This window comes from Sciurus carolinensis, chromosome 4, assembly GCF_902686445.1.
Source record: "Sciurus carolinensis chromosome 4, mSciCar1.2, whole genome shotgun sequence".
In the NCBI taxonomy this organism is placed as follows: Eukaryota; Metazoa; Chordata; class Mammalia; order Rodentia; family Sciuridae; genus Sciurus; species Sciurus carolinensis.
In genome coordinates, this window is record NC_062216.1 from 75,564,940 (window position 1) to 75,578,970 (window position 14,031).

Consider the following 14,031-nt stretch of genomic DNA (forward strand, 5'->3'; position numbering starts at 1 on the left):
TTAGCAAGGTGAGGAGTCTGTGCACAGGGAATGGTGTTAGCTGGCCCTGTCCAGGAATACCCAAGAAGAGTGAGGAGGACATCAGAGCTGGGGACAGGGGTTAGGACTGGGGAATCAGAGTCCAACCAGGAAGAGAAGGTGTTTTAGTAAGGGAGGGCTGGTACCAATGGTGGGAGATCAGTAACAGTCAGAAGATCAATCAAATAAATGAATAGGTTAAAGTTGATGAACACAGGTTTCTTACTGTCACAAAAGTAAGAAATGTGGAACTTGAGAAAACTAAACTGAAACCTGTGACAATGGATTGGAATTGGAGTGATTAATGTGAACTCATGATTTTCAACATATTTAGATATAGAAATAATCATAGCTGTCTGTATTATGCCGAGGAGGAGGATTTAGGTGGAGAAACTAAAAGAAGGGGAGTTATTTGGTGAGAACTTAGGGTGGTGAATCAGGGCATGAGCTGAGAGCAGGTCTGTAGAAAGTTCCTATGGGAAACTTTTAGTTTTTGATGTGTTTTCTCTGGGCTTTTGGGAAAAAAAAATATTTAGCACTCAACTGAAGTTTATCCTTCACATATAATTCCATGTTCAAAATAGTCCCACGTGCCTCCTAGAGGTGTTTGTTGATATATGCAGAGAATAAAGGGAGAGAGAAAAGTGAAATAAAATATGGCTCCTCTTCTACCACCTAATAAAGAGAGCTGTTTTCAGGAGTTCTGGAGGTGACCAGTAGCAAAATGAACAGAGATTCATGATGGAGATAGTTATGAAGAGCAGAGGAAAGCAGAGAGCACAGAGCAGCCTCTTCAGAAGGAATATAATTTAAATTTTTCCTTCCCTACCATGCTGAAGGAAACTGACTCTTAAATACGGGGAGGCTGTCATCTGAGATCTGTGTCAGTGATCATCTTAGAATGTGTTATCAAGACGCTGCCTAAACAGCCAGAAATGAGGAGGTGAATGCAATATGAACAAGTGTTTGCTCAGGTTGGTTGGTTGGCTGAATGTGGAAAATTTACTTTTTGTTGGCAAGTTTCAAAAGCACAGTTCTCAGGAAAGACTTCTCTAAATTGATTATTTCCCCTTTTTCCTTCCTTCCTATTTCTTTCCCTTGTCCTTTGAGTTCCGGCTTTTTGTCTTATTTGCTTAGCTGCATTTAGTGTGTTTGAAGACTACCACTCATGGTGCTGCTGGTCCTGGGGATATCGGGCCTCTGTCTGTGGCTGAGTAGTTTCCTGCTGTGGTTTTAATTCTAATGAAATGCCTTTCAGATGCGTGTGACTATTTATTGCTTCTGCTCTCATCCAGTTGAGTGAAAGAACAGGTTGACCACCATTTTTGGATCTCATGTATAAAATGTTTTAAGGAAGGGATGACACGGCTTTTCTGAAGAAAGCTGAAGGGCTCTTCTCAATATGGCTTCAGAAATCACTTATGCTGAAGTGAGGTTCAAAAATGAACTGAAATTCTCAGGTACCAACCCAGAATCTCCTGCAGGTAAAAAATCATTTTCTGGTGATGAGAGTTACTGTGGTGAAGGAAGAAGAGAGGGTTTATAAGCAAGGCATAGGTGATGTTAGTTGCTGGTTTTCTGAGTGGTTGTATCTGAGAAACCCAGAAGTCTCTGAGATTGTGTTGCCTATAGATAGGCATTAAGGAGTTGAAGAGTTGTAAAGTGGGAAAGAAAAGATTCATGTTACTTTTCTTACTACTGCCATTTAGAACAAGTGTTTCTATTTTATCATATATCCTTCCATATATAAATATACAGCTGTGTGTGTGAGTGTATTTGTATGTGTGTGTATAAGTGCATTTGTGTATATAAATATATATATATATGGTGTATATATATGATATATATATAGTGTGTATATATATATATTTTGTGTGTATATATATATATATTTTCCCCAAACTAAAATCACATATTTTGCCGAGGCGTTTTTTTTTTTTTGCTCCCCATTGGTAATATATCTTTAAGACAATGTTTTCTAATCATTTGGTACTTTTATCTTGAAGGAAGATTTTTTTTATTTTTGTTTTTCTTGGTGCTGAGGATTGAACCCAGGACCTTATAAATGGTAGGCAAGTGCTCTCTTACTGAGCTTCATCCCCAGCCCTGAAAATGGTTTCTAACCATGAGGTGGCAACAAGAAAGAATGACAATATCCTAAAAATGTGAAATGTTTTTAAAGATTTATCTGCTGCAGCACATTTTTTAAAGCAAAGTTGGAAACAATCTGGAAGAATGTTTAAATACATAATGAAATACTATGCAACCACAATAAAGAGTATAAATGAGGAAAATATGGTGATATGAAAAAATACTCATTATGCAGTGTTAAAGAAAATGGTAGTTAACAAATCAAGAGTTATGGTATGTCAATTGGGGGAAAATGCACATATGTATATACACTTTAAAAATTGGTTGAAAGAATATATACCAAAATATTAAGAACAGTAATTCTCAATGGTAGGAATTAGTGCTTTTATGAATTTTATAGTTTCTGCAATGATTGTCATGATTTATTTTCTGTTCTTATTTTTAAATTATTTGGAATCTCATTAATAATTGTGTGTCACACACAGAAAAGGAGAAGAAGATGAGGAAGAGGAAAGAAGGACAGAATTTATTACTGATGAAAATTATTTGGTTTCTTTTTCAGCTCCCAAAGAGAACACTACTCCTCACAAAAGTAATCTCAGTTTTCCCAAGTTGCTTCTTGGATCATTGCTGATACTTGCCCTGCTGTTGGCAATCTTATTCTTTGTTGCTTTTATCAGTAAGTATAACAATTCCATCAATAAGCAATGTCTGCCTACGTGAAGAGAAGATTTGTCTTAGAAACTGACATTTAACAATGGGTTTATCCAAACATCTGAAAAAGAAATTTTCTCTGGGAAGATAAAATTCAGTGGAATCCACTGTGAATTTTGCTCTTCTTTTAGGATTTATTTATTTATTTTTTTGGTACTGGGAATTGAACCCAGGGTGCTTAACCATTGAGCTACATCCCCATCCCTTTTTCATATTTTATTTAGAGATAGGGTCTTGCTGAGTTGCTAAATTGCTGAGGCTGGCTTTGAACTTGGAATCCTCCTGCCTCAGTCTCCTGAACCACTGGGATTACAGGTGTGCACCACCACTGGCTCTTTTTTAGGATTTATTTACTCTCCTACGAAATGGAATCTATTCTCATCAGAGAATTTGAAGTGTGTAGTGAATATACTTGTTGGTGTTATAGAGTAAACTCTATGAGGCATCATCTCTGTGTTAGACTCTGTATAAGGACAGATCTGTGTTTCCTTAGTAGCATTTATAAAGCTGGTCCTATTTGACTTCACATTTTGGGGTGTGCAAAGGACAACAAGGAGATGGGAAGAAATATTCCTGCTCCAATGAATTTTCTTCTAATTATTTCTGTTCTGCCCAAGACTGTGTGAGATCTAAAAGTCAATTTAACAAATAGATTTTTTAATATCTTGGTTTTCAAAATTTATCAAAAATTTTAAAGTAATAAACTCAGCATACTTTTGGGTAGATACTTTATTCATTAATTTGGTCATTCAACAAGTATCAATGGCCATATACTCTTTGCCAGGCACTATGTTAGAAGAGTCCAGAAAAAGTCACAATCCCTGTTCTCAAGAAAAGAGAATAATAAAATGAACCAGTGCTAGTAGGGTGCAGTGGCACATGCCTGTAGTAATTCCAACTATTCAAGATGCTGAGGCCAGTCTGGGCAACATACTGAGACCTCCATCTGAAAAAAAAAAAGAAGAAAAGAAAGAAAGAAGAACCAGTAAACTAGTGAACCATGCAATATTGAATGGGAAATGTTGCGCAGGTTAAGAAGTGAGCACAAAAGGCTGAGGTAACTTCCTAGAGGAGGTGCCATCGAGAACTGTATATACCAAGAATGGCATAGAGATATTGCATGTTACATATTTGGAGAAATATAAGCATGCATGACTGGAACATATAGTGCTACTTGAAGAGCTTTGAAATGAAGTTGTTTAGAGGAGACATGAACAGGATACAGATTACGAAGGGTTGTGCATCATTATAAAGAATTTGAATTTTTTTCCTTACAGATTATTTTACAAAGTAAATCAGTCTAAAATTCAGTGGGTTAAAATGACTATATTTTTAGCTCCCACTTCTGAGGCTTGGCAATTTAGACTGGTCTCAGTTGGGAGTTTCCTCTGTCCTAGCTGAACTCTCACATGCATATGATGTCAGATACTATTCACAAGCAACTCAGTTTCTGAGGAAGGGGATGTCATGTGGAATGACAGGGACAATTTCACCACATTTCTGTCATCATTCAACAGGCTAGCGTGGTTTGTTCACATGACCACTTGTAGACTTCCAAGACAGGGTGAAAGGAAGCCAAGCACATTGAAGTCTCAATTTGGAACTAGCAGTTTCTTTTGCACATTCTGTTGGTCAAATGGAGTCTTAAAGTTAGCTCAGATTCAAGTGGTGGGGAAACAGACCTCACTTCTTAATGGGAGAAGCTGCAAAGTGACAGTGCAAAGGGGTGTGAATATAGGGAGTGTGGAACATTGAGGACATTTTTTCATTTTTTCACATGATTGTGTCACAGTCATGGTAATCCACTGAAAAATTCTGAGCAAGGAATTGAAATAATTATGGAAGGTTTGTTTTTACAAAGCTGTGACAATGGGTTATAAGCACAAAGTTAGTGTTAGAAAAAGACATTAGAAGGCTAATGGATAATTCTGTTCAGACACATTGAGAGTCTGATCCAAGGATCCAGTTAGTGAAGAAAGAGAAGAGGAATTAGCTTTGAATGATGCAGAAGATATAATCAAGGAGGCCAAGGCTTGATGAATATTTATCTCTGGTGATTAAGGGACCCAGAGAAGTTAAATGTGAGTTTAATATTCTGACCTGGTAAACTCAGCAATAATGGAGTCATTCCAAAAGGTAGACAACATAGCATGACTAGCAGGTTTGGTTGGAAGATGATGGTTTAAGTTTTGGACACATTGAGCTGAACCTCAAAATTCCTTCCTCGTAGGAGGAAGATTTGTCTGGATTTCAGGAGTGAGATTTGAGGTTTGGAAGTCATTCACATTCAGGCAGCTGGTAACACCAGGGAATGTATGAAAGATGACTCTGAAAGAGGATTTGTATAGAGTAGGGACAGGGATGAAACGGAGAACACTATATTTTATGTTTATTAGTTCTAATTAGTTATACATGACAGCAGAATGCTTTTCAACTCATTGTACAAAAATGGAGCACAACTTCTCTTTTCTCTGCACATGATGCATAGTCACACCGTTAGTGCAATCATACGTGTACATAGGGTAATAATATCCATCTCATTTCACCATCCTTCCCACCCCAAACCCCCTCCTCTCCCCTCACTTCCCTCTACCCAAATCAAAGTTCCTCCATTCTACCCTATCCACCCCATTAAGGATCAGCATCTGCATAACAAAGAAAACATTCAGCCTTTGTTTGGTTTTTTTTTTTTTTTTTTTTGGATTGGTTTATTTCACTTAGCATGATATTCTACAGCTCCCATTCATTTACCTGCAAATGCCATAATTTCATTCTTATTTATGGCTAAGTAATATTCAATTGTGTATATATACTATAGTTTCTTTATCTATCCATTTGTTGAAGGGCATCGAGGTTGGCTCCATATTTTAGCTATTGGGAATTGAGCTGCTATAATCAGGGATGTGACTGTGTCAGTGTAGTATGCTAATTTTAAGTCTTTTGGGTAAAAACCTAGAAGTGGATGGCTGGGTCAAATGGTGGTTCCATTCTAAGTTTTCTAAGGAATCTCCATACTACTTTCCAGAGTGGTTGCACCAATTTGCAGTCCCACCAGCAATGGTTGAGTGTACCTTTTCCCCCACATCTTTGCCAACACCTATTAATTGTATTCTTGATAATTGCCATTCTGACTGGAGTGAGACAAAATCTTAGAGTAGTTTTGATTTGAATTTCTCTGATTGCTAGAGATGTTGAACATTTTTTCATATATTTGTTGATCAATTGTATATCTTCTGTGAAGGGTCTGTTCAGAGACCACTATATTTTAAAAGGTGGATGAAGGAAGAGGAACTTATGAAAGCATAAAAGAAGCAATGTTGGGTCTGGGGTTGTGGCTCAGTGGTAGAGCACTTGCCTAGCATGTGTGAAGCACTGGGTTCGATTCTCAGCACCCCATATAAGTAAATAAAATAAAGGTCCATTGACAACTAAAAAAAATATAAAAGAAGAGGCAGCTTTTAGAAATGTGAGGCAGAAACAGGAAAGAATGCTGTCCCAAGAATGAAGGAGAAAGAACTGTGTGAAGAATTGCAAGTCCTTTGGAAAGACGACTAATTAGTGGTCCAGGGGTTTTACTGATGATCCATTTTGAGGATGGGTTCAGTGAAATGGTAAAAGCCAAAGCCAGAATGAGGTGGGTCAAGGAACAAAGAGGGTGAGGGGGAAAGAGAGAAAATTCATTTTCTAGGGAGTGAGGTGAGTTTTAATTTGAGAGAGACACGGTGCACTTAGGAGTTAGAGCCAGTTGCCATGGAGACAGTTAAAGGACAGAAGAAGAGGAGAAAAATGTCCTCTTGATTAATCTTGGGGTTTCTAAAAACATTTTCTGTTATTTAAGGTAACCCAGAACTGCTTAGAATTAGCAAATTTCTCCTTCTCCCAAAGTTCCATGCTGTGAACTTTCTTAAATGCATTTATTTGATCTCCCTTCCCACAGATTTGACCTTTGTTTGCATCTTAGGTTAAATATTGAAGGAGACTGTGGATAAGTTCCTTTGGATTCCATTATGATGGAACTGTCATGTCCTCTTTCAACTCCTCATCTTTCAGCTCTTCCTGGGAGATACCTAATATTTCAAAAGCAGTAGGACTAGGATTCCATTGACTGTGGGGTCATGGGGAAAGTTTTCCTGTCAGGCTCTGTCCAATCAGGTAATCGGACATTTGTGGATTTTGTTTCTGTGCAGAATGCGTGAAAGCGAGAGTAAAGAGCAATGACCTAATGCTACCAGAAAAATGATTGCTTTTTGTTCTATTTTCCAGTTTTCTTTAAAAAATATTCTCAGCTACTTGAAGAAAAGAAATATACAATTTCTATGAAGAACCCAATTTACACAAATTTGGAGTGTGTAAAAACCAATTGGACCATAGAAGGTAAAATTTAATGTGTCTAGAGTTTAGTTGCTGACTGTGGTATGTAAGGATTCCAAATCAGTATTTATGATTTCCAGGTAGATAACACTAAGAAGTGGAGTCCATGATCATCCTAATTTACAAGTGTACAATAAAGAACACCTGAAATTCTTATATTTAAAGTTTTCTGTGCAAGGCTTGATTGTGAAAAAGGATATATTTCTATTCTTCAGCTTTTACTTCTTTCTGAGGTTTCTGTGCAAGGCTATTCTTTTTCTCACATATCAGGCATAACAATTTGATAAAATGATGATGAATATATTATTGTGAATGTGAATTTTTACATTCAAATAGGGTATTTTAAAAACATTTTAAACATTTACAGAAATATTGAGCAGATAATGTTAAAATATCCTATTTTAACCCCAAGCTGCACATATAGTATCCATTATTATTACTCTATTACATAAGTAAGGACATTTGTTACAAAAAATGAACCAATATTGATGTATTATCACTAAATTCATTATTTTTTCCCCTTTAGCACTAGGAATTGAACTCAGGGCTTCATTCACAGATGCTAGGAAAGTCTCTATCACTGAGCCACCTCCCTAGCCCAAAGTTCCTGATTTTCCCAATTTTCAGCTACTGTTCTTTTTCTGTACTAGAGTCCCATGCAGTCCCCCACATTACATTTAGTTGTCCTGTCACTTTAGGTTCCTTTTGCGATGATAGTTTTTCAGGCCTCCCTGTTTTTGATGACTCTGACAATTTTGGGGAATACCATTCTACATATTATTGGTTGTCCCTGTATTAAAAGTTGAAGTTTTTCTGATGGTTATATGGTGATTATTTGTTTTAGGGAGGAAGGTCACAGATGTAAAATCCTATTTTCATCACATCATTTTAAGGGTATATATTATCAAAGTGCTTTTTGACTATTGATGCTGAACTTGATCACCTGAGGTAGTATTTGTCAGATTTCTCCATTGTAAAGCCACTTCTCCTTCTCATATCTCTACACCATAGAGTTCACAAAGAGGTTGCTATGTGTAGCTAATATCTTAGGACAGAGGAATCATGCTCTGTGTTCATTAGGGTGGGGTGTTATGTTAGGGTTCTCCAGAGGAACGGAAGCAATATGAATTTGGATATTTATTTTAAGAACTTGGCTGATGCAATTGTGGGGGCTTGATAAGTCCAAATTTGGTCTGGGTAATTTGCAGACTGAAGAATCAGTAAGGAGGGGAAGATTGAACTCAAAGGCAGCCTGCTATTCTGTTAAAAAGTTATATTTTTCAGTGATAAAATTTGTATTTTTTTACATCTTCTGTTTCCTTGTTGAGTCAAAAATTTCCTTTGTTTCTTTCTTCCTTTTTTTTTTTGGTGAGCGGGGGGGAGCGTACTGGGATGAACCCAGGAACACTAAACCACTGAGCCTTTTTATTTTTTATTTTGAGAGAGGCACTCTCTAAATTGCTTAGAGCTTTTCCTTTGAAGTTTGTTGATGCATTTTTATCATGGTTGCTTGAAATTTTTGGCAGATAATTCTAACATGTTTGTTAGATGGTTTTTTGTGTGTATATTGATTATCATTTTTTACTAAATTTGAGAACTTCCTGGTCCTTGATATGAATAATTATTCTTGTATTGAGGTTTTGGAGTCTGCGTCTTATATAAACATTATATTTTAGCAGGTTTTTCCTGATACCACTCCAGCAGGAGAAAGGGGCCCTGACACATTATTGCCTGGGGGAGGCAGACTTGGCCCCTTGGCCCCAAGGAAAGGGGTTTCCTTGCTGTATCTGGGTGAATATGGGAGTTGCAGATTTCATATGGTTTCCACTGGTCTGTAAATTTAATAATACACACACTTAAAAAATAAATTTTCATTTATTGCACCTGTACGCTCTTCTTCCCAATAAAGGAAAAGTCTGGAGCTGTTGCCCGAAGAATTGGAAATCATTTAGTTCCAGTTGTTACTTTATTTCTACTGAAGCAAAATCTTGGAATGAGAGTCAGAAGAACTGTTCTAGAATGGAGGCTCATCTGGTGGTGATCAACAGCAAGAAAGAGCAGGTACTTTCTAGGACACAATGGAATTATGAGCCTGTCTGATTTTGTACACATCTTTGCCAAGAAGGGATACTGATGTTGTGGCAGAAGACTTTCAATAAGACAGACTGGAGGGGCTCCCTCACTCAGCCTTCACATTCCACACCTTGTACCTTCTTCAGTGTAGCTAACCAACCCCCAAAGAAATTCTGGCATTCAAAATGTGAGACCTGGGGTTTAGTGGAAGGATGAAAATGTTTCTGACTATAATAGCAGTTAGTTATTTCAATATGTAAATGTGTTATGAATTATCAACTGCTTAGAAGAGAGGAGACTTAACATGAATAGGCAAAGTTAAATCACAAAGAATCAGAGTCAGCAATCAGGAATGAAATTTTAAGAATGTATGAAGTGCTGGGTATGGAGGTGCACACTATAATCCCAGCTGGTGGGAAGGCAGAGGCAGGAAGATTGTGAGTTCAAAGCCATCCTCTGCAACTTAGTGAAGCCCTAAGCAACTTAGTGAGACCCTTTCTCTCAATAAAATAAAAGAAGGGTTGTTGATGTGGCTCAGTGGTCAAGCACCCTGGGTTCAATTTCTGGTACCAAAAAAAAAAAAAAAAAAATCTGTGACTTTATGAGATGAAAATGATAAAATTTGTAAGAATTTCCTTATGCATAACTTTGAAGAATGCTCTCTCTTAGTGAAGAAAAGAGGGACAGTGAATTTGAGATGGGAATTCATTATGATTGTAGATAGGAATTGCTTCCATATTTAATGAAATTAAAGCTCATGGGTGATGTCTTTGATCCTGCCTTGCTCAAGGACCTGTACTTCTGGGGGGGTCTCCATCTGGCTATTCCAGAATCATCTCCTTTCCTTTTCATTTCTGTATGAGCATGAAGAATTCAGCTGAAAAATCACACTGTGCCTTTAAATATGTATGATTTTTAGTTTAATAAAAAGTTTTAAAAATAAAGGAGATGAAAATGTTAACTACCCCAATTTGATCAATATGCAGTGTGTATATGTATCAAATTATCACATTATCTGAAAGACTTTACAATTAAAATAATAAAGAAGAAATAAATCACCAAAATTCTTTTTAAAGTATTTTGTTGGTGACTATTTACACATGAGAGTAATTCTGTTATATTCATACCTGTACATAGCATGATTTGGCCAATTTAAAAAAAATACTCAGTTCCAACTGAGTATCTAAAGCCTATGACTTCTTTTCTTTTTCTTTTCCTTTAGGATTTCATCACTCAGAATATGGATACAAATGCTGCTTATTATGTGGGGCTCTCAGATCCAGAGGGTCAAGGACAGTGGCAATGGGTTGATCAGACACCATACAACCAAAGTGCCACGTGAGTATAGAATTAGATAAAGAAATCCTGGGTTCTGGATCATGCAGGAAGTTTAGAGTGTTCCAGCATCAGTTCTAAAACTAGAACAGCTCACTCTTGCACTGTTGCACACAGGGTTAAGAAATTTTATTACCTTATCAAATCATCACAAGAACCCTAGGAGACCATGTTATTTTTCTTACTATGGAAATGAGGAACTTGAGTTTGGAGAGTATAGACAGTTCAGCTAAGGTCACCCAACAATGGTCTTTAGAACCAGGTGGATTCCATTTTGCTTTAAAAATCTCTATTTATTCTCTATAATTAAAATCCATGTTTTTAAAGATCATTACATATTCTTATGATTTGATATTTGTCATAAAGCAAAAATAATAAATTTAGATGTCATTACAATATCTCATATTTATGTAATCATTAAAAGCATTTAAGCGCTTTAGTATCCTTTCACCTTTGATCCTTATATCTTCTTTGAGAAAATACAGTGCTGTTACTCTGGTCCAGTTTTTAGATGGACAAACTGAGACTCTAAGAAATTATATTATTTGTCCAAGGAAAGAGGAATAAGTAGAAGATCTAGAGATTTAAGAATTTCTTCAGAATCTCAAGTCATCCCATTAAAAAAGAGAAAAAAGAACTATATTGATACATGGGACCATGGTGACTTCTCTTCATCATATAAGAAAACCCCACAGATTGACAGTCCCCTGGTAACAGGACCTATGTTTAGAGGAAGCCTCTGGGTAAATTTTGGTAAAATGTTTAATTCAATAAGGTATGAGAAAATATGAGTGATGTGGGCAAGTTTTCAAGGTAAATGACAGAGCTGTTGGTGGAGGAGAAACTGCGTGAGAAGTGCCAAAGGGTTGATCTGGGCATATCTGACCCTGACTTCTGCAAAGTTCCACCCCAGTCTCTGCCCCATAACTCTCTGTAACCCTTTTAAAATAGACTTAGAAGACTCATCCTTTTTCTCTGTTTCAGATTCTGGCATGAAGGTGAGCCCAGTTATGGTGGAGAGCATTGTGTTATTCTAAATTATCGTGGAGAGCATCCACAATGGGGCTGGAATGATAATATTTGTAATATACGTCAAAGATTAGTTTGTGAAATGATGAAGATCTACTTATGAATCAAACATTTTTCATGGACGTGTTGTTGGATTCACATCCATTATTCTAAAGATAGTTAATAAGTTCTTGTTCATATGAAAGACATTCCATTGACTTTTAGGAATGTGATCAACTATTCCACTTTTGAGAAAACTTTACACATATTTATTTGTTTGTTCATTCATTTGCTAATTCATAAAATGAGCATTTTCCATGTACCAGACAGGACACTGGAGACGTCTCTTTTACACACATAGAAAACATTTGAGCCTGTTCTCTAATTTCTGTCTGATTACTGATGGTTTATAAATCTTATGATGTGGTTTATAAATCTTATGATGATATAAATCTTATGATGTGGTTTGTCCACTTATCTGTTTTTTCCTTTTTCCTCCTTTGATTATATTGATGTATAACTTAAAAATAAATAATTATATATTTAAATTACAGAGTGATTGTTTGATATATCCGTGTACTGAGATGACTACTACAATTGTTATTTAACACTTCTATTACTTAGTATAGTTTACATATTTTTGTGTTTAGCAAGAATATTTAGTAAGTTTCTGAAGGAGACCATTTTATGCCTCTATGTGTGTGAATATATTACAATGAATTCCACTATTATATGTACTTACAATTTGCCATAAAAATTTTAACAGTAAATTTCAGCTATGCAATATGATATTGTTAACTGTAGTTACCATGTTGTCCTTTAGATGTCCAGAATTTATGTATGTATGTATGTATGTATGTATGTATTTACTTTTCAGCAAGTGAGCAGGAGTTTTGTTAAAAAGGAAAGTGAGAGAAACACTCAGAACTCCTGGCACAGTGTGCCGAGGAGGGTCAAGAGTACCCTTTATTTATCTTTTAACTGAAACAAACAAACATATTCCCATTTTCCCTACTCCCCAGCCTCTGGCAACCACCATTCTGCTCTCTTTCTATGATATTCACTTTTTTAGATTCCACACATTAGTGGGTTCATACAGTATTGACTACGCTGTTTTTAAAAATTGGTTCTCTTTAGTTATACATGATTAGAATTCATTTTGATAACATTAAAGAAGCGTGCAATATATCTTATTCCAATTAGGACCCCATTCTTGTGGATATACATGGCAGTGGGATTCACTTAGTTATTTTCATATATGCATACGGGAAAATTATGTTTGATTCATTCTACTGTCTTTCCTATTCCCATCTTCCCTCCCTTCCCTTCATACCCCTTTGTCTAATCTACTGAATTTCTCTTCTTCCCCTCCCCTTCCTTTTTGTGGTTTAGCTTATACATATACAGTATTTACCATTCTCTACCTGACTTTTTCACTTGGAATAATGCCCTGCAGATTCATCCACATTGTTGCAAATTTATAATATCATTTACAATTTTTTTTCCAGTACTGGGGTTGGAACCCAGGGCCTTGTGCTTGCAAGGCAAGCACTCTATCAACTGAGCTATCACCCCAGAACCTCATTTACAATTTTAATTGTCACCTCCTTTTTTTTCTTTGTGAGACTAGTTAAAAGCTTGCTATTTTTGTTTATCACTACCAAAAAACCCTGACTCTTATTTTTATTTATTTTTTGATTGTTTTTCAAGTCTCTCATTTCTTTCTATTCTAACTTTCTTTTCCTCCTATTACCTTTGGGCTTAGATTGTTTTTTCTCCAGTTCTTTCAGGTGTAAAGTTAAGTTGTTTATTTAGTACTTTTTTTCTTAATATCAGTCTTTTCATTTATTTATTTATTTATTTTTATCATTGCATACTTACGTCTTTATTGAAAAGAGAATGAATTTTGCAGTGTATTTCTGCCGCTATTCAAAATTCCTTATTGCAAGGTTGAAATTTAATACCAGTCTTTTTAACTCTAAATGTTCTTTTGGAATTTCTTTCCTTTTGGAAGTTCTTTGGAACTTTTTAATTTTATATATATAATATATAGAATTTGAAAAAAAATTCTTCATTGCTTGTTCTGGAGAATATCAATCTCCACTTATTTTGGATTTTTCCATCTTCTCGTTATTGATTTCTTGTTTTATACCACTTGATCAGAAAAGATACTTGATATGATGTTAGTCTTCTTGAATGTGCTCAGACTTATTTTTTGGCTTAACATTTGACTTGTCTTGGAGAATGTTCAATGTGTGCTTGGGAATGATTTCTACTCTAATACTATTGCATTAAACATTCTGCATTTGTCCATTAGTTCATTTGGCATGCTGTATTTTAAAGTGTGTTGCTTCTTTGGCCTTCTGTCTAGATGATCTACCCATTGCTTAGAGTAGGATTTTAGTCTCCTACTGTTTTGCT

General features: G+C 35.9%; 1 protein-coding gene across 1 annotated transcript; it reads left to right on the forward strand.

Annotated features, from left to right (window-relative positions):
• Nucleotides 1-1,175: 1,175 nt before the first annotated feature.
• LOC124983124 (C-type lectin domain family 4 member A-like) lies at nt 1,176-12,151 on the forward strand. Its single transcript, XM_047550087.1, has 6 exons — nt 1,176-1,502; nt 2,672-2,788; nt 7,087-7,197; nt 9,104-9,255; nt 10,490-10,605; nt 11,587-12,151. The coding sequence occupies exons 1-6, from the start codon at nt 1,421-1,423 to the stop codon at nt 11,732-11,734; spliced, it is 726 nt and encodes a 241-aa protein (XP_047406043.1). The 5' UTR covers nt 1,176-1,420; the 3' UTR covers nt 11,735-12,151.
• Nucleotides 12,152-14,031: the final 1,880 nt, after the last annotated feature.

Excerpts from the sequence above, each read along its gene's own strand:
- LOC124983124 (XM_047550087.1), top strand. The coding sequence starts at position 1,421 with ATGGCTTCAGAAATCACTTATGCTGAAGTGAGGTTCAAAAATGAACTG. Across the intron at positions 2,789-7,086 it reads ATTCTTTGTTGCTTTTATCA|TTTTCTTTAAAAAATATTCT; the intron begins GTAAGTATAACA and ends TCTATTTTCCAG. Across the intron at positions 10,606-11,586 it reads CCATACAACCAAAGTGCCAC|ATTCTGGCATGAAGGTGAGC; the intron begins GTGAGTATAGAA and ends TCTCTGTTTCAG.